The following is a 26,418-nucleotide window of genomic DNA, read 5'->3' on the forward strand; positions in this document are numbered from 1 at the left end:
ATGAAATTGTATGAATGGTAAGGAATGACAGCCGGAAAGTATGCGTCGTGTTCCAAGTTTTATTTTGTTCTGGAATGTCATTAACAATGCAGAGCAATGCATGAACCACCACGCATGCATGCACTATCGGAAAAGAATGCACTCTTTGCATGTTAAGTACACACTATTATCAGTGAACATTTTGTTTCAAATGATAGCCCATCTGTAATAAATGATTCAAAATTAATGAGTATGGCAGAGAAACATATGGGGGACAAGACTCAAATCCAGTTTTCTTTTAGGAGGGGTATACAAGTTCAGTCCTCAAGGATTTCAGGCAGGTTAGGTTTCTGGATATCTGTAATGAATATGCACCATATGCAAATTTATTTTAATTTTCTATACTATTCTCCCAGGGGAGCTCAGAATGGTTTACATGAATTTATTCAGGTACTCAAGCATTTTTCTCTGTCTGTTCTGGCATGCTCACAATCTAATGTACCTGGGACAATGGGGGGATTAAGTGACTTGCCCAGGGTTACAAGAAGTAGTATGGGTTTTGAACCCACATCCTCAGGGTGCTGAGGCTGTAGCTTTAACTATTTTGCCATACTCTCTGCCTCATGTATATCCAGAAAACCTGACTTGTTTGCACCCTTGAAGAATGAACTTGTGCACATCTGCCCTATGGGAAAGTGAGCTAAAATTGATTTTTAAGTTGCTGAAGCCTTAGAACTGCTTTTCTTTAACTCCTTTATGAGGAGACAAAGCTACACATGAGTCCATGGAGCTCCATGCACATAGAGGTAACGGCTACTGCTGAGGCCAGCTAGGAAAACAAAGGGGAGGTCCAGATGAAGGCACAGTGGCAAAGCTTCAATGCATATCAAACTTTAAGCACCAGAGGCAATTGCTTATGTTGTTTATGCCTAAATCCAGGCTTCATTATACTACAGATACCGATGCAAATATCCTGCAAAGCAAATCTTCTGTGGGTTACTCGTAGTTCCTAAATCAGGTCCTTTATTCTGCTCAGATATAACCATCAATTCTATAGAACAGCCATGCACACACAGTCCCATACACTTTAAAATACTGCAGCCAGCTCTCAGTTGGAAGATGTGTGCTTTACTTGAACACATGGAGACAATTATGAAAGACTACTTTCTGAAAGTATGATCTTAAACCACATGACCCACAATTATTATAAATCAAGCAACATAAAAATTCTACAGACATATGTAATAGTGGAGGGGGAAGTGGTAGGGTTGCATACTAGAATTGCAACTTTTCCTGTCATTCATAGTGAATTAGAAAAGCATTTCTTTCAGACTGAAATCATGTATTTTATGCAACAATAGAATTCAATAATTTTCTTTGTAGCACTATTTTAATAATAATAACAATAACAGTTTATATATTGCAGGACCGTGAAGTTCTATGCGGTTTACAATGATTAAAAGTTACAGATTGAGTAGTACTAACAGAGTTAAAATTTTGCGGTCAGTTATTGGGGGGAAAGATTGTTCAATGTAGCTGCCTAAGTACTTTAGGAACAAATATGTTTTTAGGTGTTTCCTAAATTCCCCATAAGTATTCGTAAGCATGAATAATTGTTTCAGGTCTTTACCCCATAATGCTGCCTGATAAGAGAAGAGATATTTATGATGTTTTTTAAATTTACATCCTTTAACCGGTGGAGAAACAAAATTCAAGTTTGAGCTTCTCTTAAGTTGATTGGTTGAGAAAGAGAAAAGGTCAGTTATATATCTGGGGGCTAGGCCAAAAAGTACCTTGAAGCAGAAACATCCGAATTTAAACTTCACACGTGCCTCCATTGGCAGCCAGTGTAGGAGTCGGTAGGAAGGGGTTATATTGTCAAATTTCTTCAGACCCAAAATCAGCTTGATCGCCGCATTTTACACCAGTTGTAATCGTTGGAAGTTCTTCTGGGAAATTGCCAGGTAGGCTATATTACAATAATCAAGTTGGCTCAGTATAAGGGACTGTACCAGGATTCTGAATGATGAAGCATCAAAATATGCTCTAATGGACCTGAGCTTCCAGAGAGTAAAAAAAACCCTTTCTGACCAAAGAGTCCACCTGGTCTTTCATGGTTAAGCCCCGGTCTAGTATTACATCCAGTACCTTCATAATAAATTGGATAGGGTAACTGAGTTTGTTGATGCGTAGCGATGTTTTGGTATCAATTGAGTGTGGCGAGGCTACGAAAAATTTTGTTTTTTCTGAGTTTAGCTTCAATCTAAATTCAGTCATCTATTGTTCCATCACATTTAGTACTTCTGTTGCCGTAGGAGTGACTTCGGAGAGAGAGGTCGTGAATGGGATAATAATCGTGAAATCATCTGCGTAACTGAATAATTTTATCCCTAGTTGGGACAATTGCGCACCTAGTGATGACATGTAAACATTAAAAAGCAGTGGGGACAGTGGAGACCCCTGCGGAACGCCAGATGGATTACTCCAGGTTTCAGATAGATTGTAGTTATGCAAAAATTAAAGCACAAAATTGAGTAAAATAAAATCTATATTTCTAACCAAAAGTATAATTTAAAAAAAATTCTAACTGAAATCAAATAATTATGGAAGGGGAAAATTTGAGACTATGTAGACGCCAAAGACTACAGGGCAGATAAAAAATGAAGTCTCGAAGTAATATGGATTGAAGATGCCATTAGATCCAAGAGTTTCATTGATTGTCTAGTGCAGGGGTAGGCATTTCCGGAGCCGGAGCCAGGTCAGGTTTTCAGGATCTCCACCATGAATATGTATGAGATGGATTTGCATGCACTGCCTCCTTGAGATGCAAATCTATCTCATGCATGTTTATTGTGGATATCCTGAAAACCTGATCTGGCTCCGGCTCTCAAGGACCAGAACTACCTACCCCTGGAAATAAATAGAAGATGAAAGACTTGACTGGAAAGTTGAAACAGGTGGTCATGTCATTGAAGTAGGAAGGCCCTGAGTATAATTAAGTCGAGTAGGGCTGTTATGAAGTGCTATGGTTGAGAGGGTTATAACTGAGATGTCAAAAAGCTAACTGCAAACTTGAATGTCTGAGAGCATCCCTGAGAAGAGGCATTCTAAAGTAGCCAATCGAGATAGAAAAAAAAAAAAGTCTCGATTTGTCTTGTAATTACCCTAGGTATTAATGACGTTAATCATATGTTAGTTTTAAACTTTATTTTTAATGTTATGTACAATGCTTTGACAATATTAAGGCGGTATATCAAATTTTTAATAAACTTGAGAAATTTGAGAAAATGCCACTCTAATGAAGCCTCCTGGCAAAAGGAGTCACATGAACGGTAGAAGTCATGTGACCATATGCCTTACTGAAATCGAAGTTAGGAAAGAAGCTTGTTGGCAGATTTGAATGAGCATCCTGACTTTGTTGAGGAAGGAATGCTCTGAGTTGCACAGCACAGCTCCGATGAGCTATAAAGTCTGAGAGGGCTGTAGCGAGAACTTGGGAAAGCTGATTTCGAAGCGCAAACTTTGGAGGAACCAATTAGTCCGTTGGGTCGCTACAATAACCCCCTGAGATATTAAGTCTTTGATGAGCCAATCGTCCAGGTACGGGAACACCTGAAGACCATGGTTGCTCAGAGCTGCTGCTACAACAACGAGGCACTTGGTGAACACTCTGGGAGATGATGCCAGGATGAAGGGGAGCACTTTGTACTGAAAATGCAGATTTCCCACCCGAAATCTGACGAACTTGCGAGAGGCTGGATGAATGAGAATGTGAGTGTAAGCCTCTTTGAGATCTAGAGAACATAACCAATCGTTCTGATCTTGAGATCTCGAGACAGCATCCAAAATTTTTCTCTGACAAGAAATTTGTTGAGAGCTCTGAGGTCCAAAATAGGTCGCAGATCTCCCATCTTCTTTGGAACAAGGAAGTAACGAGAGTAAAGCCCCCTGCTCTGCTGTTCCAGATGAACTTCCTCGGCTTGAAGACGAAGCAGAGCTTGAGCTTCCTGAAGAAGGGTGGTCTGCAACGGATTGGAAGGATACTCTCTTGGAGGATCTGGTGGAACCTGGATGAAGTGAAGAGAGTAACCTTCCCTGATGATAGTGAGGACCAGTGTTCCCGCTAAGGTGCGCTGGCCTGCGCGCGCGCACAAAATATTACATCGCAGCGCAAAGTTTCTCTTCACAGCGCACACACGCGTCGCAAAGGTAAGGGGAGGTAAGGTAAGGGGACGCATTGGGGGGATTGCACTTCCCCACAATTGCCATGCTTCGGTTCCTCTTCTTCCTTCCTTCCTCCCCCCCCCCCCCCCCCGCGGGACCCTGCGGCACCATCAACTCTTACTCCCTCTAATGTCGGCCCTGCAGCTCCAGACTTCCTCGCACCTTCTCCCCTCCCCCTTTGGATCGCTATTATTTTAAATGTTATAGCCGCGGAGCTGTATCCATCAGTGGAGATGTCTAACCTCGGCCTGCCCCGGAACTCTTACTGCAACAGTGACTTCCTGTTCCTGCCTAGACGGGCGGCTGCTGCAGTAAGAGTTCCGGGGCAGGCCGAGGTTAGACATCTCCACTGATGGATACAGCTCCGCGGCTATAACATTTAAAATAATAGCGATCCAAAGGGGGAGGGGAGAAGGTGCGAGGAAGTCTGGAGCTGCAGGGCCGACATTAGAGGGAGTAAGAGTTGATGGTGCCGCAGGGTCCCGCGGGGGGGGGGGGGAGGAAGGAAGGAAGAAGAGGAACCGAAGCATGGCAATTGTGGGGAAGTGCAGAGCTGCAGGGAAGAGTGTTGCGGTACCCAGCTGGAGGGAGAAGGAAGATGAGGGAGGGAATTAAAGGAGATGCCAGGGCTTGGAGCGTAGGAGGAAGGTATGCCAGTCTAAGGGAAAAGGAAGGGGGAGATGTGAGAGCATGAAGGGGGAGCGAAAGATGGAAGAAAAGGAAAGGAGAGAGATGCCAGAGAATCAGGGAAGGGGAGATACCAGACTATGAGGAGAGGTGTGGGAGAGGGAAGGCGAGGAGAGAGATGCCAGACCAATGGGGTGAAAGGAGAGATGGAAGGGGGAGGCATACAGTTTCTGGAAGGGGCATAGAAGGAGAGAAGATGCCATATAGGGGAAGAGAGACGGCAGACAGTGAATGGAAGGAAGAGAGTTACAAGAAGATGAGGAAAGGAGAAACCACAGAAGACAAAGGTAGAAAAAAATTTCTATTTATTTATTGCTTTAGGAGACATGTGTCACTGTTTCTGTGAAGCATTGTATGCAGAGTCCAGCTTCTTGCTGGTTCAATTTAACCTTTGTCTATGTATTTTTATTTTATCCCCCCTTTTACAAAACTGTGAAGCGTTTTTAGCACCAGCCTTGGTGGTAGCAGCTCTGATGCTCAGAATTTTATGAGCATCAGAGCTGTTACCTCCGTAGCTAAAATCCACACTACAGTTTTGTAAAAGAGGGAGGGGTTAGTTTGTGATTACATATTCCTTACTAGGCGAAGGTGTTTTCTGTGTTCTGTGTGTTCGAAAGACATGGTTTTCTGTTAGGATTGACGGTGTAGGATTGATCTGTGCTGGTCTGGCTTGTTTAGTTTTACAATGGGTGTATTGATGTACTGCTCACTGCAATATGTAAGATGCTGCCTTTTCCTAGGTACTCATGTGTGACGTGTGGTTTGTTACTAAAAATCATGTTTTTCTTACAGATGGGGGGGGGTGCCAAAAAATGATGGGCCCCGGATGTTACATATGCTAGGTACGCCACTGTATGTAAAGATACCAGAAAGCTGGCGTAGCAAAAACTTCTAAGTTTTGAGTATTTAACCCTCCCACAATCTCACGGGCACTCGTTTCAAGTTTATTGAGATTTTGATTTAAACGCAATATCAAATATTTTCAATGCGTATAACAAAAATAAATTTGGGGAAATAAATAAAACCATTTGAACCAGTGTTTCCGCTAAGCTGCGCTGGCGTGCGCTGGCGCACAAAATATTACATCGCAGCGCACACGTTTCTCGTCACAGCGCACGATCGGAAGAGGCGTACGGCAGATGGCAGGGCGGCGAGAGGAGAATCGGGCGAGTTGGCTCATAACTTGCTGGCGCCCGATATTTTTGGCTCACGGTGAAAAAAGTTTGCTCACAACACCCGCCCGCTTAGAGGGAACACTGGTGAGGACCCACAGGTCGGATGTAATGAGCTCCCATCGTTGGTAAAAAAAGATGGAGACGACCTCCAATGGGAAGAGGAGAGGACAGAGGCAGAACGATTGAGGTTATGCTCTGTATTAGATGGTCAAAAAGACTGAGATGCCTTGGGTGCAGCAGAAGTCTGAGGTTTTTTCTGCCTTGGTTGCTGCTGCTGTTGTTTCTTAGAGGAGCGCCCTTGAATAAGGAGCCACTCACTGGAGAAAACACCTCTGGTAGGATGGAAGAGGTCTGGAAACCTTAGAAATAGAAGGCTTAGGCTTTGGCTTGATGATAGAAGCAAACAATTTCTCATGTTCAGACAAACATTTGGTAGCTGCCTCAATAGAGTCATCAAACAACTCAGTGCCCTGGCAAGGGATGTTGGCCAGGCGATCTTGAAGGTTCAGGTCCTTGTCTACAGTGCGAAGCCAGGCAAGGCGGTGCATAGCCACTGAGAAGGCAGTGACCCTCAGGACAGTTCAAATGCATCATATGAAGATTGAAGAAGATGCATGTGGAGTTGAGCCAGAGTGTTACATAGCTGTTGAAACTCTGGAAGTCGATGTTGTGGAATGTATTTGACAAAATCAGGCATGGTGGTGTTAACCAAATGCTTGCGATAAGAAATGAAGACAAAATTGTAATTCAAAACTATGGTTGCCATAAGTGAATTTTGATACAAACGACGATCAAACTTGTCCATAGTCCTGTCCTCTCTTCCAGGGGGAACCGAGGCACAGACTTTGGAAGGACTGGTTCTTTTTAAAGACGACTCCACAAGAAGGGACTGATGGGATAATTGAAATTTGTCAAAGCCCTTGCAGTGGACCATCCTGAAGAGTCTCGATGCCTAGATAATAAAGACCTATCTTGAGAAGAGGATCTGTGCCTCAATGGATGCCTCGACAGCTGATGCGGAGAACTGTGCCTCGAATCACGGTCCTCTGATTGAGTCAGATCCAGCTTGGAAGATGAATGTTGAGGAGTCTTCGCCCTATGCCTTGAAAAGGGCAATGCCTTATGTGAGAAAGGAGGGCTGGAAGTCGGAGATCGACGTCGAGACACCAAAAAGGACTCAACTCCTTGTGTCGAGGTATCTCGATACACTCGTAAGGACTCGACTCCTTATATAGAGTGCATAGATTCCATTCAAGGCACTCTTAAGGACTCAACTCCTTGTAGAGAGTGACTAGGTTCAGCTCAAGGCATTGCCAAGAACTCGACTCCTTGTGATACTGCTGAGTGCTCAGGCTGAACTGCAGAAGACAGAGTTGAGGCAGGAGTGTATTTGGCAAGCATGTTACCAAACTCCTGATGCATGATAGTCTGGATCAGAGCCTGCAAATGTGGAACTGAGACCTGATGATCTGGTATATTTGGTTTGGCTATAGTCTCCGAGGAAGATGACGAAGAATGACGTTTCGATTTGGAGACATATTTCTTGGGCAGGGTCAGAACTACCCGTTCTAAGGGTGGCATGCCTGGAGGAGTCTGCTTAGCTACCTTACCTGAGGGAGACACTGAGGAAAGAGGCTCCTCAGGAGAGGATTTAGCAGATTTGCTCAAAGATGAGGACTTCCCAAACAAAGAAGATTTGATTAAGGTCGAGGTAGAAGGCAGGAATCCTGTAGAAAATTTGACCGGATTTGGGGATTGAGGTCGAAACCAGGGTTGGCTTATCCATACCGCCGAATATCTTCTCAACCTGAACTCGACGACGTTTAATAGCTTGAGGTTGAAGGGTAGCGCAGTGAGTACACGACTCTGGACTATGGTCAGGCCCTAAACACTGAACACACCACTTATGTGGGTCAGTGAGGGATATCGCGCATTGGCAGCGACTACACTTCTTAAAGCCTGTGACCGACTGGGACATAGACTGGAAAATAGCCGCGGCAAAATCGAAGCCCGTAGGCTGAGGCCGCGGGGTAGGCCCCGCCGTGACACGAAAGTAAAAGCAAACTAAAATTTTTTTTTAAAAAAAGAAATGAAAATGCGCAAAAAGCACAGTTACTTACCGTAACAGGTGTTATCCAGGGACAGCAGGCATATATTCTCACATGTGGGTGACGTCATCTACGGAGCCCCGGCGCGGACAGCTTTTCAAGCAAACTTGATTGAAGTTTCAAGTTTGCACTCTGCACCACGCATGTGCGTGCCTTCTCGCCCACTAGAGGGCGCATACCACCTCGTGGTCCTCAGTTCCATAACTAGCAAGGAAGCCATCCCCGGGGAGGCGGGCGGGTTGTGAGAATATATGCCTGCTGTCCCTGGATAACACCTGTTACGGTAAGTAACTGTGCTTTATCCCAGGACAAGCAGGCATGATATTCTCACATGTGGGTGACCTCCAAGCCAACCAAAGAAGGGCAGGTGGGAGGATGGCAATTTAGGAAAACAGATTTCGCAAAACTGACTGGCCAAACCGGCCGTCACTCCTGGATAGGGTGTCCAGACAGTAATGAGAGGTGAATGTATGAACCGAAGACCAAGTGGCAGCCTTACATATGTCCTCCATCGGAGTGGATCGGAGGAAGGCTATCGAGGCTGCCATTGCTCGGACCTTGTGCCCCGTGACTCGACCCGGGGGAGGAAGGCCAGCCTGAGCGTAGCAAAAGGAAATGCAAGCGGCCAACCAGTTGGACAGAGTGCGCTTGGAAACTGGGTGCCCTAATCGATTGGGATCGAAGGACAAAAATAATTGAGGAACCTTCCGATGAGACCTGGTGCGTTGAAGGTAAAATGCCAACGCCCTCTTACAGTCGAGCGTGTGAAGCGCCGTCTCGCCAGGGTGGGAGTGGGGCTTCGGGAAGAACACAGGAAGGACAATGGACTGATTGAGGTGGAAGTCAGAAACAACTTTAGGTAAAAACTTAGGGTGGGTGCGGAGAACCACCTTGTCGTGATGAAAGACAGTGAAAGGAGGGTCCGCAACCAAGGCTTGCAGCTCCCCAATCCGCCTGGCGGAGGTGAGGGCGATCAGAAACACCGCCTTCCAAGTCAGAAATTTCAAGAGGGACTTGTTGAGTGGCTCAAAAGGGGGTTTCATCAGTTGAGCCAGGACCACATTCAAATTCCATACGACAGGCGGAGGCTTAAGAGGGGGACAAACCCTGAGTAACCCTTTCATGAAGCGTGTCACCAAGGGGTGGAGGGACAGAGGGCGTCCATCCAGAGGTTGGTGGAAGGCAGAAATCGCACTGAGATGAACCCGCACCGAAGTGGTTTTCAAGCCCGAGCGTGACAGATGGAATAAATAGTCCAACACCGAGGATATCGGAGCTGATATCGGATCCAGGTGAAGGGCCGTACACCAGGTGGAGAACCTGGTCCATTTCTGCGCATAGCAAAGCCTCGTCGAGATCTTGCGGGAGGCTTCCAACACCTCCCTCACCGATTGAGACAGGTCCGGAGGAGTCAGGGCACAAGAAACCAAGCTGTCAGGTGCAATGACTGTAGGTTGGGATGTAACATGGATCCTTGACTCTGAGATAGCAGAGAAGGAGAGACAGGCAGTGGAAGAGGTTCTCTGGCACTGAGCTGGAGCAGCAGGGAGAACCAGTGCTGACGCGGCCACCGAGGCGCTATGAGAATCATCGTGGCCGTGGACGATTTTAGGTGTACTAACGTTCGCATGATCAGAGGGAACGGAGGGAATGCATACAGGAACCTCCCTTCCCAATCGAGGAGGAAGGCATCCGCTTCCAGACGGTCCCGCGAGTACATTCGAGAACAATATAGTGGTAGTTTGTGTGTCTCCGGAGAGGCAAACAGATCCACCTGTGGCGTTCCCCAGCGAGCGAAGACCTCGCGCAGAACTGCTGAGTGTAGGGTCCACTCGTGCGGTTGCAGGAGTCGACTGAGTTTGTCCGCCAGGCAATTCCGTTCTCCTTGGATGTAGACCGCCCTGAGGAAGATGTTCCGGGAGGCCGCCCACTCCCAAAGGCGAAGAGCCTCGGAACAGAGGGGCCAAGACCCCGTTCCCCCCTGCTTGTTCACATAGTACATTGCCACCTGATTGTCCGTACGGACGAGGACCACCTGGTCCTGCAATATGTGAACGAAGGCTCGAAGTGCTAGGAAGATGGCCCGCAGTTCTAGCACGTTGATGTGACACCGACGGTCTTCTGCCGACCACAGGCCCTGCGTGCGGAGACCGTCGAGATGGGCTCCCCACGCGTACTCCGAGGAGTCCGTGGTCAGGACCTTGCGGGAGGGCGGAGTGCGAAACAGTAGCCCCCTGGACAGATTTGAAGAGTCTGTCCACCAACGTAGCGATTTCCGCAAAGGCGGAGTCACTGAAATGAGGCGAGACACCGGGTCGCACTCCTGACGCCACTGGGACGCGAGGGTCCACTGAGGGATCCTCAGATGTAGCCTCGCAAGTGGCGTGACATGTACCGTCGAGGCCATATGGCCCAGTAGCATCATCATGTGCTTGGCCGACACTCTCGATAGTTGAGAGACCTGGCGGCTCATCCGTACCAAGGCTTCCAGCCGCTGGGTCGGTAGGTAGGAGCGCAGGCGCACCGTGTCCAGCACCGCACCTATGAATTGAAGAGACTGGGACGGTCTCAACTGAGACTTTGGAAAGTTTATCTCGAACCCGAGGGTTTGCAGGAAGGCAATCGACTGTCGGGTCGCTGAGATAACCCCCTCCCTGGTCGGGGCTTTGATGAGCCAATCGTCCAGGTAAGGGAACACATGCAGTCCACGTGACCTCAGGGCTGCCGCAACCACCACCATGCACTTCGTGAATACTCGTGGGGACGCGGCCAGGCCGAAGGGCAGTACCCTGTACTGGAGGTGAAGGTCCCCCACCTGGAATCGTAAGAATCTTCGGCAGGTGGGGTGCACCGGAACGTGGGTGTATGCTTCCTTCAGGTCGAGGGAGCACATCCAGTCCCCTTCCTCCAAGAGAGGATACAAAACCGGGAGAGATAGCATTCGAAACTTTTCCCGGGCCAGGAATTTGTTGAGCTTCCTGAGGTCCAGTATGGGGCGCAGGTCCCCGGTCTTTTTTGGGACCAAAAAGTAGCGGGAGTAAAACCCCGTACCTCGCTGGTCTTTGGGGACCGGCTCGACCGCCCGAAGCTTCAAGAGGGCTTTGGCTTCGGTTATAAGGGTCGGTAACTGCGAACGGTTGCAGGGGACTAAACTTGGGGGACTGTCCGGCGGCGAGGACACAAAGTTGAGCGAGTAGCCCTCGGAGACGATCCGGAGCACCCAAGCGTCTGAGGTAATCCCGGTCCATGCCTCCCGGAGGGACCGAAGGCGGCCCCCGATAGGAAGGGGTTCCTGTGAGAGTGCGGAGGGGAACCCGCCCCGTCCGCTCAGCCCGTCAAAAGGAAGGCGCGGGCTTAGAAGGGCCCTGCGCCGGGGTTTGGGTTTGTCCCCCTCTGCCCCGCTGAGACGGACGTCTCGGAGGCGGTCTCGAGAAAGCCGGGGTCGATTTCTGAGGGTATCGGCGCGGCGGAGGCCGGAAGGGTTTCTGCGGCGGGGGCCTCGGTTTGGGGCGGACCAGGGATGCTAGAGAGCGCTCCTGCTCCGACAACCGCTTGGTCGCCGCATCCAATGACTCGTCAAATAACTCGGACCCCACACAAGGCAAGTCTGCAAGACGTTCCTGCAGGTTTGGGTCCATGTCGAGGGTGCGAAGCCAGGCCAAGCGGCGCATGGCCACTGCGAGGGCCGACACTCTCGAAACCAGCTCAAAGGTGTCGTACACTGCATGGAAAAGGTACAACCGCAATTGAGACAGGTTGGACATAAACTTATCGAATCCTGCTCTTTGGGAGTCCGGTAACGAGTTTCGATATTGAGGCAGATCCTTCACCATACCCCGCAAATAGGAGGAGAAGGTGAAGGCGTAATTTAGAACCCTGGTGGCCATCAGGGAATTTGAATAGAGGCGACGGCCAAACTTGTCCAGGGTCCGCCCTTCCCTGCCTGGTGGAACCGTCGCAGAAACCCGTGAGGGCTGTGATTTTTTGAGAGCTGACTCCACCAGAAGGGACTGGTGTGAGAGCTGCGCCTTATCGAACCCTTTAGGAGGAATCGTTCTATACTTCGATTCCATTTTTGAGGGTACAGACGTGACTGTAAGAGGGTTTGACAAGTTCTTCAGCCAGGTCTGCAGAAGGACGCTGTTGAGAGGGAGTCTAGGCACCTCTCTAGGAGGAGTGGGGAGGTCCTGTTCCTCCAAAAATTCTTTGGAATACCGAGAACATACCATCTGGTCAATCCCCAGGGCTTGGGCCATGTCCTGAACGAAGGATGAAAATGAGGACGGCCTAGCCTGGGGAGACGGGGTTCTCGACCGCCCCACCGAGGAGAGGGGGGAGGCCTCATGGGAATAATGAGGATCCCTAACCGATCCCGAATCCCAGGATCCCCTCTCGAGGGCCCTCGAGGGGGAAGGGGAAGTTGTCCTCCTCGCAGAACCCTTGGGTGAGGACCCCGGGGTTCGTGGGACGCTTTCCCGTTTCCTCGGCGAGGCGGCCCGGGAAGACTTCCCACGAGGTGAGCGGAGGAGCCTCGGATTGTCGAGGCGCAACTCCGACACCTGCAGCGCCTCGCCCCCGAACGACGAGGAGCGGTCGCGCCGAGGCGAGCCTCGAGGTCGCTTAGACTTCCTCGATCGACGTCCCGTCCGAGGTCGCGTCGAGGGCGAGGCGTGTCTGGAAGACCCGGAGGAAGAGGAGGAAAGACGGCGCACTCTGCGCGACTTTTCTTTGGGCCTTACACTCCGCTCAGGGGGTTCCCCCGAGGTCGAGGTCCGGGGCGGGGCCGAGACCGAGGTGAACGGGGTCACTGTACCCGAGACCGAGGTCGCCGAGGCCGGGGCTCCCGCGGTCGAGGGGGCCGAGGCCGGGGCCTCCGAGACCGAAGGTGCCCCGGCCGAGGTCGAGGCCGCCGGGACCGCAGCACGCTGCAACACTTCCAGGGCTCCCGATAGCTCCGATGAGATCAGAGCTCGGAGGAGATCCTGGAAGGCCGGAATCCCCACGAAGGTGGGGAGTTCCGAGTCCGGGGCACACTCCCTGGAGGGCGACCTCGGTCTCGAGTATTCCCTCGGGGTGTGCGGAGTCGAGGTCCGATGCGGGGCCGGGGTCGACCCACCCGCCTTGGCCTGACTCGAGGATGGCTTCTTTGCTGAAGGGGATGGAACAGAGGACTTACCCGAAGCTTGCTTCACTGCCGACGCCTTCGAGGATGAGGGTCGGGGCGAGGCCGAGGCCCCTGAGGACGCCGAGGCCGAGGTCAAGGCCGGGGCCGAAGCCGGGGCCGACGTCGAGGCCTTAGGCGGCGCGTCGACGGCGAACAATTCCGCCATTCTGGCCTTGCGGCGACGTAGGGCCCTGTTTTGGAAGGTAGAGCAGCGATCACACGACTCTGTCGGATGTTCGGGCCCAAGACAGACAATGCACCACCGGTGAGGGTCAGTGATGGAAAGCAACCTCTCGCACCGGCTGCACTTTTTGAATCCCGTAACAGGACGGGACATCCACGAAGAAAAAGAAGAAGGCCGGGAACGTACCGACGTCCCCGGCCACGGCTTCCGGGAGCCCCCGGAGCCAGACGAAAACGAAATACTTTTTTTTTTTTTTTGAAAAGAACCGAAAAGAAAAACAGCACCGCGAACTAATTCGATGGAAAAACAAACTAAACGCGGCAGCTAGAAGGCAAAAACACTGGAGCTCAGATCCACAGGGCTTTCTTGCTCCGCGGAAAAATTTGAACTGAGGACCACGAGGTGGTATGCGCCCTCTAGTGGGCGAGAAGGCACGCACATGCGTGGTGCAGAGTGCAAACTTGAAACTTCAATCAAGTTTGCTTGAAAAGCTGTCCGCGCCGGGGCTCCGTAGATGACGTCACCCACATGTGAGAATATCATGCCTGCTTGTCCTGGGATAAAACACAGCGACTCTGTATGAAAAGAATACACAAGCCATAGTGAGAGAAGGCACGAAGTAGAACCAAGTATAGCACAGAGCGTCGAAAGAGGGCTTCTCGGCTCCGCGGAAAACTACGAACTGAGGAGATGCTGTGGAGGCGTGCCCTATGTTGGACAGAAAGGCACTTGCACATGTGCGGTGCAACAGTCGTGAACTTTCTAAAGTTTTACAAGCAAGTCTGCTTGCGAGGCTGTCCGCATCGGGGCTCCGTGGCTGTCGTCACCCACATGTGAGAATATGCTGCCTGCTTATCCTAGGATAAACCTCAACAGGAGAAATAGAATTGCCCAGTCATAGCCAGAATCCAGGAGCTAGGTGAATAGTAACCATCACCTCCTGGGAGATAGAGCATACTGAAGATGTAGGAGGCGTGCCAGCCAATAGGACCACCTGTTAATCAGTTTCTCTATCTCCATCTGCTGGTAGATGTGTGCTATCCCATTGGTCTCTGGATTCATCTGCTGCTGTTGCTAAAGAATTCTCATTTAAGCAGAGACATACTTTCATCTTGCCATACAATTAATCCATTTGCATTTGTATTTAAGTACACAGATGCCTTCTAATATGATGTATCAAGTCTTCAAGAAAATGTTTTGGGATCCATTCCTTAAAACAAAAAACTTACTGTGATAACAGCCTTGCTAAGGCAGATAGATCCCCTGCAACCATATTCAGTCTCATCCTCAGACTTGTAGTAGCTTAGAGTGTTGTTCTTTAAAACTACCCATCGATCTTGCCACCCATGAATATAGTTGGTCCACTGCAAAGAGGAAGTAAAAGAAAGATAATTACATAAATTAAAAGCATGACACACTGAAGCAGCATCCTCCAGGTAACTGCTTAAGCAGTTATACTACTTAGTAATCAACATCACTATGTAAGTTATGTAACAGCAGTAGATTTTAGGCCATTTTAAGATTAATTCATATGTTGTAGGGAAGTGTTTCTGTCATCAAAAATGGTCAAAAATTCCTTTGACCTAGAAGGCAGAGTAAGTTATATACAAGATTTGAAATACTGACTATTTAAAAAATCCAAGCCCCCGGTAATAAGCCTCCTTAAATGCAATGATGTTTAGAGAAAAAGCCTTAGGAATCTACTGCAGTTACATAACTTACTGAATTTTACTGGTTAATGGATATTCTGGCTCAGTTCTCCGGCACCCTGACCTAGGTCAGATTTCTATCAGCACCTCTACCTCCTGCTCAGCCCACAGCTCCAATCAGTTGTCTGAACAGCACCTTCCAGTTCTAACAAGTGATCTGATTGATCTAGGAAAAGCAAATATAAGAACTACAGGCATTTTAGAATAATGGAACTCCAGAAATAATGTGCTCTGCTTTAGCAGGTTTATACTGTAGCTTTCACAGTGATCTTGTCACACCAAATAGTAAAACAGGCTCATCTTCAAAGTAAAAAGAAAAGACCCATGGCATAACAAATCACATTTAGCAAGTTACAAAACATATCTCCACTCACAAACTACTTGAAATCCTTCAGATCTGGTCTCCAACTTGACTATGATGTCTAAAGAATCTCTAATGTATGAAAAAGTACATGATTCATAAAAAACTACAAAATCCACCAGGGAGATCAACTATTACAGCTTATTTCCGTTTTTGTGGAATTTTTACCTCCCATGGTTAAATATATATATATATTTCATACATTAGAGATTCTTCAAACTTTATAGTCAAGCTGGAGACCTTCTCTGAAGAATTTCAGGATTTAGACTGGGATTGGTGGGTCATGTCATTATATACAGTGATAAGTCAAGAAGCATTAAACATACTTCTAGCTATTCCATGGGTGATTCAAGATGGCTCAGAGTGATCAGGCTGAGTAACATGCCTTAAGTTGTGAGTTCGTTCTTGTCAACTTTTCCACCATCAAATTTACCTCTTGATTCACGATGCTAAAGCGGAGAGGGAATTTGGCTGGGTCCTCGCAGAGCTCTTCAGCAACCGGCCTTGGCAAAAAAGAGGAACTCCTATGGCATATGCAAGCTACCCCTTCTTTGCTGTTGGGAGACGTTCCTACCGGAAACGCCCCAGGTTTGCGGGACGGATGTGGTCTCCTTGGGATTGGATACTACTCTCAGTCCCATTAGGGCACTGCCCTCATGCCCCGAGGGCACCAGCTCCCCGTGGACAGAACAGCACCAAGATGTTCGAGCGCTACCCATCCTGGAGGCTAGAGTGACCAGAGAAGGGAGAGCTGAACTGGACTCTCTACGATTGGACGAGTGTTCGGGTATGGAACCTGAAGCAGTGGTATCGTATGGGGATGGACGAATCCAGGAATTCTTAGAACTGAAAGTACAAATTTATCCAGATTTGGCCAGGGATACCCAAAGACGTCTGAGAGAATTTTTGATGTTAAAACCTGGATTTTTAGCCTTAGGGGTGACATTTTAGTTACGTCACCCATGTAAATGTGTTGTGAATTATTCTTCTCAAAAGTATGTTTTCTTTGAACCCTTCCAGCTAACACCTTTCCTATTACTATTGCGACTGGAAAAAGATAAAATCTAAGTATTTAAGCCCTGAATTAAAGTATTGTAATAGGATAGATTGATCTCAACCAGATTAGTCTTATTTCATTTTTACGTTGTTTTTACTATTTCTTTGTTTTAAGATCCCATTAAGGTTTGGATCTCATTTTGAATTGAGGACTTGAGCTGAATTTAAGCATGTACATTTTCCTTTTATATTTTGTTTTTGTAATAATTTCATGCCTAATTTGCTTTCTGTACAAGTTTGTACAGGGTGCTCAGGGAGTTGAGTGACATCCTGGTGGAACCGTTATCCGCGCTCTTCAATCTTTCCCTAAGTACAGGAAGAGTCCTGTTGGATTGGAAAACGGCTAACATCATTCCACTCCACAAATAGGGATGCAGGACGGAGGCTGAGAATTATAGACCAGTGAGTCTCACATCGATAGTGAATAAACTTATGGAAACACTAATCAAACGCCAATTGGATACGATCCTGAATGAGGAGAATCTACGAGATCCCCATCAACTTGGTTTTACAAAGGGAAGGTCCTGCCAATCAAATCTGATCAGCTTCTTTGACTGGGTAACAAGAAAGCTGGATAGAGGGAAGTCCCTGGACGTCGTGTACTTGGACTTAAGTGGCAGCCTTCAAGGAGCAGCTCAAGAAGACATTTGATGAGTGAATAGAATGGTTTTTTGGACAATAGAATGCTGAAGCTTTATGATCATCAAACAGAGAAAGGTCCTACTGATCTTTAGGACTCTCGGCTTGGCTGCAGGAGAGACATCAGCAACAAGACCAGGGCTACTCAATTCTGGTCCTTGAGGTCCATAGGCAGACCATGTTTTCAAGATATCCACAATGAATATGCATGAGAGAGATTTACATGCATTGCCTCTTTGATATGCAAATCTCTCTCATGCATATTCATCGAGGCCTCGAGGACTGAAGTATGACAAGGGAAGAAGCTTCTTCAAGACATCAGAGTTCTTAGTGACTCAAAATCCTTGCCCAATGGTGGACACTGATATAGGTAAGTTGAGACAGGCAGAGACTCAATTTTCTGCTTTTGAGTACTTTAGAGAGTCTGACCGAGTGGTTCTGGGGTTCTGATTATGAACAAGAGATATACTGGCTTAGCATCAGTCCCTCCTCTATCACCTGAAGAACTCTCACTCACTGATTTTCCAAGAGAAATGGGTAAAGTCATTCTATTTAAGTTAGTGATGGAGGAAGAACCCAGGGCAGAAACACAGAATAATATTCAGTTCTATATTTGGAGGAAAGTCCCTTCTGTAGAGTATAAGCAGCACTGGCATTCATGCATGTTTCATTACAAATCTATGATATTAGTCAACAAGACAAATTACTACACTAGACTAGTGAATCTTGAATCTTTAAGCATTAAAACTTTTTAATTTAGTTGATTCTTTAATCCATTTAGAATATCTGAGAACTCAACCTCATTTACTCCTATAGTCAATGAGCTGGCTCATTATCTACTATAATAAAACCCTAAGCGTGCATGCGCACTTCAAACTTCGTGATCCCTGCGTCCGTGATCCGTAGCTCTGTGCCAGTAGAATGAGCCTGTGGTGGTTTTCTGGCTCCTACGGCGCATGCAGAGTTTGAAATGGCGACCATGGTCGCAAGGAGACGGAGAACACGCTGGCGACTCTCCCCTCCCGCCCTCACTCACTTTAAGAGGACCTTGCAACGAAAGCAGCCGCGGTTTGTGAGCAGATATTGATGGACAGGGGGAGCAGGGAAGAGGTGCTGCTGGACAGTGGGGAGGTAAAATGAAGGGAGAAGGGCTGCTGCTGGACAGGGGGAGCAGTAAAGGGGTGCTGCTGGACAGGTATTGATGGACAGGAGCAGGGAAGAGGTGCTGCTGGACAGGGGGGGAGGTAAAACAAAGGGAGAAAGGGTGCTGCTGGACAGTGGGGAGGTAAAAGGAAGGGAGAAGGGCTACTGATGAACAGGGGGAAAGCAGGGAAGGGGTGCTGCTGGGCACGGGGAGGTAAAAGGAAGGGAGAAGGGCTACTGCAGGACAGGGGGAGCAGGCAAGGGGTGGTGGTGGACAGCCGAGGAAAGAGAGAAACAGAAAGAAAGATAGACAGCTGCCAAGGAGAGAGAGAGAAAGCATGACAGACAGAAAGCGGCCAAGGAGAGAAAGAAAGACACACACACATACATCTATTCTAGCACCCGTTAATGTAACAGGCTTAAAGACTAGTTTTAAGAATAAAGCTGAATCTATTAGCATGAACTAAAATCTGTTCTTGAGTTGTAATATCCTGACTGCACAGTATTCAGGGAGATTAAATTTGGGATCAATTTGTACTTTTTACGGTACAAGATGTCAGTTTTATTAATTATTATTAAACTATGACAAATCTAGTTGTAGCTTGGAGATCTGCTCAGCCTATATCATGAAAGACTCTACTTCCCCTTTCTTATATGCATTGACTGAAAGGTTAGTCATTTAGGAATGGGTTACTTTCCTGAACATCTTGGTTTCATTGCTTTGAAACCTATCTCCCCCAAAATCTGAAAGGGAATATGTAAAATTATTGACCAGATGCCCCTATCCCACTTCTTGTAAAACATATGGAAGGTTTTATTACCCAATAATTGAATAATTACTTAGGACCCTTCCATCAAGCCATAGTAGAGTGTTTAAGCATGGACCGGAACATTTACCTTGCCAGCCAGCGCTAAAAATGCTCTACCGCGGCTTGATAAAAGGAGGCCTTACATTGGTATGATGTTTTGCATTCATCTCAATCTGGGTTTTGTTAAAACTTTAGTACTGAAACAGTTATGGGGTTTCTTATTGCAAATAGGAAATCTTTACCGAGTTACATGGCCAATTTCCATCAATATCCAGTTTGATCTTTCCAGTGCATTTAATCTTGTAGATCAGTGTTCTTCAACCACCGGTCCGTGGACCGGTACCGGTCCACAGAAATTTCCTGCCCGTCCACAGGGCTAGCACGTGCATCGGGCCTGAGACAGTGTTCCTCAACTGCCGGTCCACGGTCCAATCGATGTGGTGTTATCTTTGGGCCGGCTCCCCTCTTCCTTACTGCCACAGTGCACAAAGCCACGGGCAGCGGTTCCTATGCGTGTCCTGCGCCTGAACCAGAAGCCTTCTCTCTGACGTCGCAACGTCAGAGGGAAAACTTCCAGATGAGGCGTGGGACATGCGAGGAGCCGCTGCCCACGCCTTTGGGCACTGTGGCAGTAAGGAAGAGGGGAGGTGGCTCGAAGATAACACTGGGGGTGGCATAAAACGGCCAGGCAGGAGCAGGCCAGAAGGTAAAGCACAGCATGGAGCATACACAGCATGTGTATAATGGAAAAAACCCTGCTCTTTGAGACCTCACTGCTTAAATAGTATCCTAGGCTTGCTTTCCACTGCCCTATTTTCTAACCTGCTGATTTTTTACATGGTGGATAAATCATATATCACAATCATTAATTTAATTTTTAATCGCATTGTTATATAATGTTCATCCACAAAATGGTGACTCATCCGCAAAATGAAGCATAGTTAGGCAAAATTGTCTGATTCAGTGTGTCTGATAGAGCTTTTGTTAAAATTGCCTCCTTTTCCATGTAAACGGTTATAGGGAAAGTAGAATTATAGCTGGTCATGTATGTGGCCATACATCCTGTTTTTAGATCCCCGTCCCGTTGTCCCCACGCACAGCTTCGGGATGCCGAAATGTCCCGTTTTTAGAGAGAGCATCCCGAAGCTGTGCGTGGGGACAACGGGACAGGCGATCGCGAAGCCTGGGCTCTCTCCCTGCTTCCCCGTTGCTGATGCAATAGAGCCAGACGAGGCGAGTGCAGCGACTGCACATCAGCCGGCCCAGAAGCCTTCTCCCCGACGTCAATTCTGACGTCAGAGAGGAAGTTCTGGGCCAGCCAGACAGTGATTGGCTGGCACGGAACTTCTTCTCTGACATCGGAATTGTATGCTGAGAAGCATACAGTGTGCTTTGTGTAGTTTAATTTTGTGGTTAACCATTATGTGTTGTATATATGAAAAATTAATGTAAAAATAGTTGTTAACCATTATGTGTTGTATATATGAAAAATTAATGTAAAAAAAATAGTGTTACAATTAGTATTATTATGGGGTGGGGTCTGGGGCAGAGATTGGGCGGAGATGGATGGGGGTCTGGCCCATGATTTAGCCCACTGTTCTTCAACCGCCGGTCCACGGACTGGTGCCGGTCCACAAAATAATTTTATTTCTGCCGGTCCATAGGTGTAAAAAGGTTGAAGAACACTTTTGTAGATCACAATCTTATTATGTTAACAGCCTTAAATGAAATTGGAATTCAAAGTAAAGTTCTAAACTGGTTTTCTGGATTTCTTTCTTCTCAAAGTTATAGGTCCAGATTCACTAAACTTACCAATCTTGTAATAATCGTTGCAAAACCGGTTTGACTGGTTTTGCGATTTTTTGTGTTCTCCGACTCGATTCACAAAACTGCTGTCCGATGTACTTCTTCGAGCACTCACCCAATCTCCGATCCGAGCATATTAATAAGGGAAAATGCCATGCAAAAGAAGGCAGCAATCAATTCATAAAACAGAAGAGGAGATGTGATGCACTGGGGAGGGGCCTAAGGCCCGCATTGCTGACCGTGGCCAGCGGAGGAGGGACTGAGCACCACTCCCGCCTTAAAGGTACAGGGAGGGCGTGGGCATTCCTCCTGCCATATTCACAGGGAGGGAGCGCCGGTCGGGGGAATCATCTGGTGGCAGGAGGGAGTGGGCATCCCTCCTGACATTTTTTTTTGGTTTGGGGAGGGAGGGGCGCTTTGTCTGGGGGGTGGCTTTTTTTCATCGGGCAGATATTTTGTCAGTGAGTTTGCATGTAAATGATTTACACCTCCATGCGAATCATTTGCTTGCAAACTTGATAGTGAATCAATCGCTGTTTGAATATTGGCTAGAGAATCAGCCAACAGTGCCTAAGTCACTATCTTTAGTGAATTTGGGACATTTAGTGTTAAGAAAGCAGGAGCTTTTTCACCTTATTGGCAAGCCAATTACAGAGTGCCTCAGTGCTCTCTGTTGTCCTTTCTTTAACGCCCTGCTTCATTTACTGGGCATAACACTAGACAATTTAGGATTCAGCATTTTTATTTATGCAGACAATATTGCAGTGCTGCTCCCAGTGACTAAGAATTGGACTATAACATTGGAAAAAATTAAAGAACGTATAATATGGTGGTCCAAAAAAAAAAATAAAAAAAATATATATATATATCAAGTTCATTGGACATGACCTCTACAAGTCTATTTTTGTTTCATGTCTGGCCAAATTATAAGTCTTTTGGTAAACATTTAGAGGTCGCTCAATGATTTTTAATTTAGAACATAAAGTGCAAATAAAGAATTTTTATTAATTTTCCATCTAAACCTGATTTGTGAGAAAATGCACATGGAAAGAAGTTAAAATACATACTATGTTAGTTTTAGCTGAAAACAGGCTTGTTGGCCTAATGATTTATTATGCATTGTTCAATGTTCAGCAAAGAATGGTAACTAATGTCATTATTCCACAGTAAATACAAAAATGTTTGTTATGTGTGAATGCTGAACAGTAGTCCTACATTTCAGTCATCAGTATTCATCAGTGTGGCTTTGGAGCAATTTGGATAGGCATTTCTGTGCTACATAGAAACATGATGGCAGATAAAGGCCAAATGGCCCATCCAGTCTGCCCATCCGCTGAACAACAAGGGGAAGAAGGAGCTGCTTCTGCTCCTCATTTTTTGTGAAACTTAAATTATACTGCTGTATTAAGGCTATTGCTCTTTCAGCGGCATCATTGACCGTTGTTGATGATTCCGACTGCTTCAAATACTGGTAGTCTGATCATCTCTCCATCTAGAAATCATTTAAAAAAATTCTAACCCACTTAATCCTAAGCAGTTTACAAAATACAAACATAATTTGTGTCAAAAATACCAAAGACAACATAAGTTCTTATACATGATGCCAGGCCGATGGGACTGAGTGATTGTCGAAGACGTGTCATCAAACTTGTGGATTGTGAAAGCTGAAAGATTGTCAACATCTTGGACCTACTTCATTGCTTAGTCTCATCAAAAAAGGCCAGACCAGCCAAATTTTCTGACAAGTACCACAGATACCTGATGTATGTTGTTGATGAAGCCTTGGCAACAGCCTTGTTCAGATATTTCTGGAGTTCTGAAAGTAGAAGCAAATCACTGATTAGTGCTTTTACAGGAAAAGGTGCTTCATGCCAGTAGTGGATGTAAATGAAGCTAACAGTGAAACATTTCTTTGATGCCCTACCTTTCTTTGGCAGTAAGAGAGAACTGCTACTGGAACAGAATATCTTAATATTGTAGATGGCCTTTGCTAAACACTGTGCATGGTGGACGGTCCTGAGTACTCAAAACAATAGCTTTGCTTTATCTGCATCCAGGCAGCCACCAAGAAAAATTAAATAGAGCTCAATAAGCTCCTTGTAGTCTTCTCTTGGATATGATGTATTTGAGGTTGTTCTGCAGAAAGTTGCAATTTCTTTTTGAAAGACTGATGTGTGTGCAAACATTTCGTCCACAGCAACCTCATATGAATCCTGGTCTATGTATGGCCAATTTTGCTGAAGTCTTTTGAACACTGGTCCTGCACTAACTCAAAACAGTTGAGTGAAGATGCTTCCATGCACCAGTTCCATCATATGATGTTGACAAGCTAGTCATGCTAATTCTTGTCCTAATGATTCAATGCACCATTCTTCAGACCTGTATTATTTACAGTGCCCTTTTCTGCCATCAGTTTCTATGTTTCTATCTCCGAAGACTCCACTCATGCAGTACTGAGAGACAGCTTCAGCTTCTGTTTGCCAGTTCCAGAACCAATTTCTGAAACTCACCTCTCTTCTCTGTTGCTAGTGATAAGTAGTACAATTCTGTTAACCATTTATTTACTTCCAGTAATGTCCAGGAGGAGTTTGCATTTCAGTGCAGCAGTAATGGAGTTTGTTGTTTCATCAAGGAACTCTTCCTTCAGAGTGACTGCCTTCTCACAGTTCTTGTACAGTGAACATCAGAGTGAGCTTCTTGACAATGTCATTTAATTTACATCATGGGCAAATGTTTGGCAACAGCACCAATGACAAATGTGGCTCCCTCTCTGGAAAATTAACATAATCTAATGTCCAGCAACTTCAGGATGTACAAGGAAGTTCACCTTTGGCCATTTTGACTGAGAATTGGAAAAAGGGGTTCTGCTTAAAAATCAGCATCTGAATTGAACAACTGTCAAAAGTCAACTTCAGCAATATTCTTGGTATCAGATCCACAAGTCAGAGGGACAGAAGTAGCAGTTAGCTGTGTAGAACTACTGACAATGACATTTTCTACCTCTACTTTGGCTGCAAACTTACTAAATTGTTTTTCTTGAGCTATCTATCCTCCTTCTTTGCAAGTACAGTGTCAACACTAGCCATGTTGCATGATGAAACATCTTGCCTCTGCATGATTAGAAATGTCTGTCTTCTTCGATTTTCATTGCAACTAATGTATTACTGGTAGCAAAATCAAAAAGACAGACAAGATGTTCCTTGAAGGCTTCTTGATTTACCAGATCATGTTTGCTGCATCTGTGCCAGTTCTTTTTTAAATTCTCCTATTTACCATAAAATTTCATCAATATATCACTGAGTCTATTCGCTGATTTAGTATTCTTGTACGCTGCCAAATTTCCAAACCAGATGAGCTGCCTCTTTCAAAGCAGCTTTTTTGTCAGTGTGTAAGTACATCCCCATTGGAGGACTTTTCAACCACTAGCTCTTCTAAATTATCAGCTTAGCTGTGTTACCTTAGGGGCGTGGAACTTTAAAAAACCAGCAGGAAGATCACTCCTTTGATGTGGTACTTTTCATCTATCGACTCTGCTAAGAGCCAGCAGTGGAGCTGAGCGGGACTTTTCATCTAGCAGCTCTGCTAAGGGCTATTTATAGAGCCGAGCTGTGTGGGACTTTTTCATTCAAACGGCTCTGTTAAGAACCCTCAGCTGAGCCGAGCTGTGCAGGACTTTTCAACTATCGGCTCTTCTAAATTATCAGCTGAGCTGTGTTACCTTATGGGCGTGTGAGCCTGTTCTGCCCCCTCAACCACCTTGACTTTATAAAACCAGTGTCTTACGGCACACCATCTAAGAAGCAAGTCAAAGGCGTGCGCCTTAGCACACGCCTTTGCGAAATGACTGAGGGAAGCGGTGTTATGACATGGAAAGTGATAAGTGTTAGAAGTAGATAATTTTATTGTTGTTTATACCAAATTATATAGTTTTTTAAAGTCAGTTTTGTTCTAGAATAGGTAGCCTCTTATTCAGTGATATGTAGTTGGATTTGATCCACATTAGTTTAAAAAAATTTTATTTTAAGCTCTATTGAGTTTTTATACTATTCCAAAATGTATTTTGTTAAGACTATTTTATTATTACTATTCTTAGATAGACTCAAGAATGTTAATACTCTACCTTTAGAGATATTGTCAGTAGGTAATTCGCCACTTAAAGTTGCTTACTCTGAGCAACAGGAGTTTTCTATTTTACCCAATTTTGGGGAATCATTATTTCCTATAAAAATTCACACAACCTCTTTTAGATATTCTAAGATTTTCCCTAAAAGAGAGTGTGTACTGAGAACAATTACTATTAATAATTCTAAAATTAACTAGCAGTGTTCACCCTAGCGCCTTTTAGCCAGGCGCTCTGCTCGGCTAATTTAGGTGTGTGCCCAGCTGTCATATGTCAAATCCTGCTGCCGCCGCTCCTCAACATTTTTTAAAAACCCTCTCACCGGCTTGGGGATTCCCCGGGCTGACTGAGCACAGCCTGAAGAGCCGCCAAAAATTCAGTGTTTGACTCCCGCCTGACTTTTTTTTTTTTTTTTTAAACGGCAGCAAGCAACTTGAACTCATAGAAACATAGAAGATGACGGCAGAAAAGGGCTACAGCCCATCTGCTTACCCACCCCCTGTCTATGCCCTAATGATCCAATTTCCTTATCTTGACCCTCGTAGGGATCCCACATGGGTATCCCATTTATTCTTAAAGTCTGGCACGCTGCCTGCCTCGATCACCTGCACTGGAAGCTTGTTCCAATGATCAACCACTCTCTCTGTGAAGAAATACTTTCTGGTGTCGCCATGAAATTTTCCGCCCCTGAGTTTGAGCGGGTGCCCTCTTGTGGCCGAGGGTCCCTTGAGAAAGAAAATATCATCTTCCACTTCGACACGTCCCGTGAGATACTTAAATGTTTCGATCATGTCTCCCCTCTCCCGTTCCTCGAGAGTGTAGAGCTGCAATTTGTTCAGTCTCTCTTCGTACGAGAGACCCTTGAGCCCCGAGATCATCCTGGTGGCTGTCCGCTGAACCAATTCAATTCTGCGCACATCTTTACTATAATGTGGCCTCCAGAATTGCACACAGTACTCCAGATGAGGTCTCACCATGGCCCTGTACAACGGCATTATGACTTCAGGCTTACGGCTGACGAAACTTCTATTGATACAACCCAATATCTGCCTTGCCTTAGATGAAGCCTTCTCCACTTGACTGGCTCTAACGGTACCACTGTGCATGCTGGCTTCCCTTCTCTTCCCTCTGAAACTGGAAGTTACGTCCCAAGGGGGGTGGGGGATAGGGAAGAGAAGGGAAGCCGGCGTGGACAGTGGTACTATTAGAGCCCCGGAGCATGCGGGAGATAGGTCAGCGATGGAGGGAAGCTTA

The 26,418-nt window shown here is 46.4% G+C and overlaps 1 protein-coding gene across 4 annotated transcripts in view; it reads right to left on the reverse strand.

The window, feature by feature from the left end:
- CERT1 (ceramide transporter 1) overlaps positions 1-26,418 on the reverse strand; it is a 418,213-nt gene that overhangs the window by 347,953 nt on the left and 43,842 nt on the right. For 2 of the 4 annotated variants that reach the window (XM_033929301.1, XM_033929303.1), the window contains exons 2-3: positions 22,803-22,860; positions 14,751-14,885 (exon numbers count right to left, since the gene is read on the reverse strand). In XM_033929301.1, coding sequence (XP_033785192.1) covers positions 14,751-14,885; positions 22,803-22,860 — 193 coding nt within the window. The remainder of the gene's footprint in view (positions 1-14,750; positions 14,886-22,802; positions 22,861-26,418) is intronic. The other 2 variants (XM_033929302.1, XM_033929304.1) reach the window with 1 other exon arrangement.

Source organism: Geotrypetes seraphini, chromosome 1, assembly GCF_902459505.1.
Source record: "Geotrypetes seraphini chromosome 1, aGeoSer1.1, whole genome shotgun sequence".
Classification (NCBI taxonomy): Eukaryota; Metazoa; Chordata; class Amphibia; order Gymnophiona; family Dermophiidae; genus Geotrypetes; species Geotrypetes seraphini.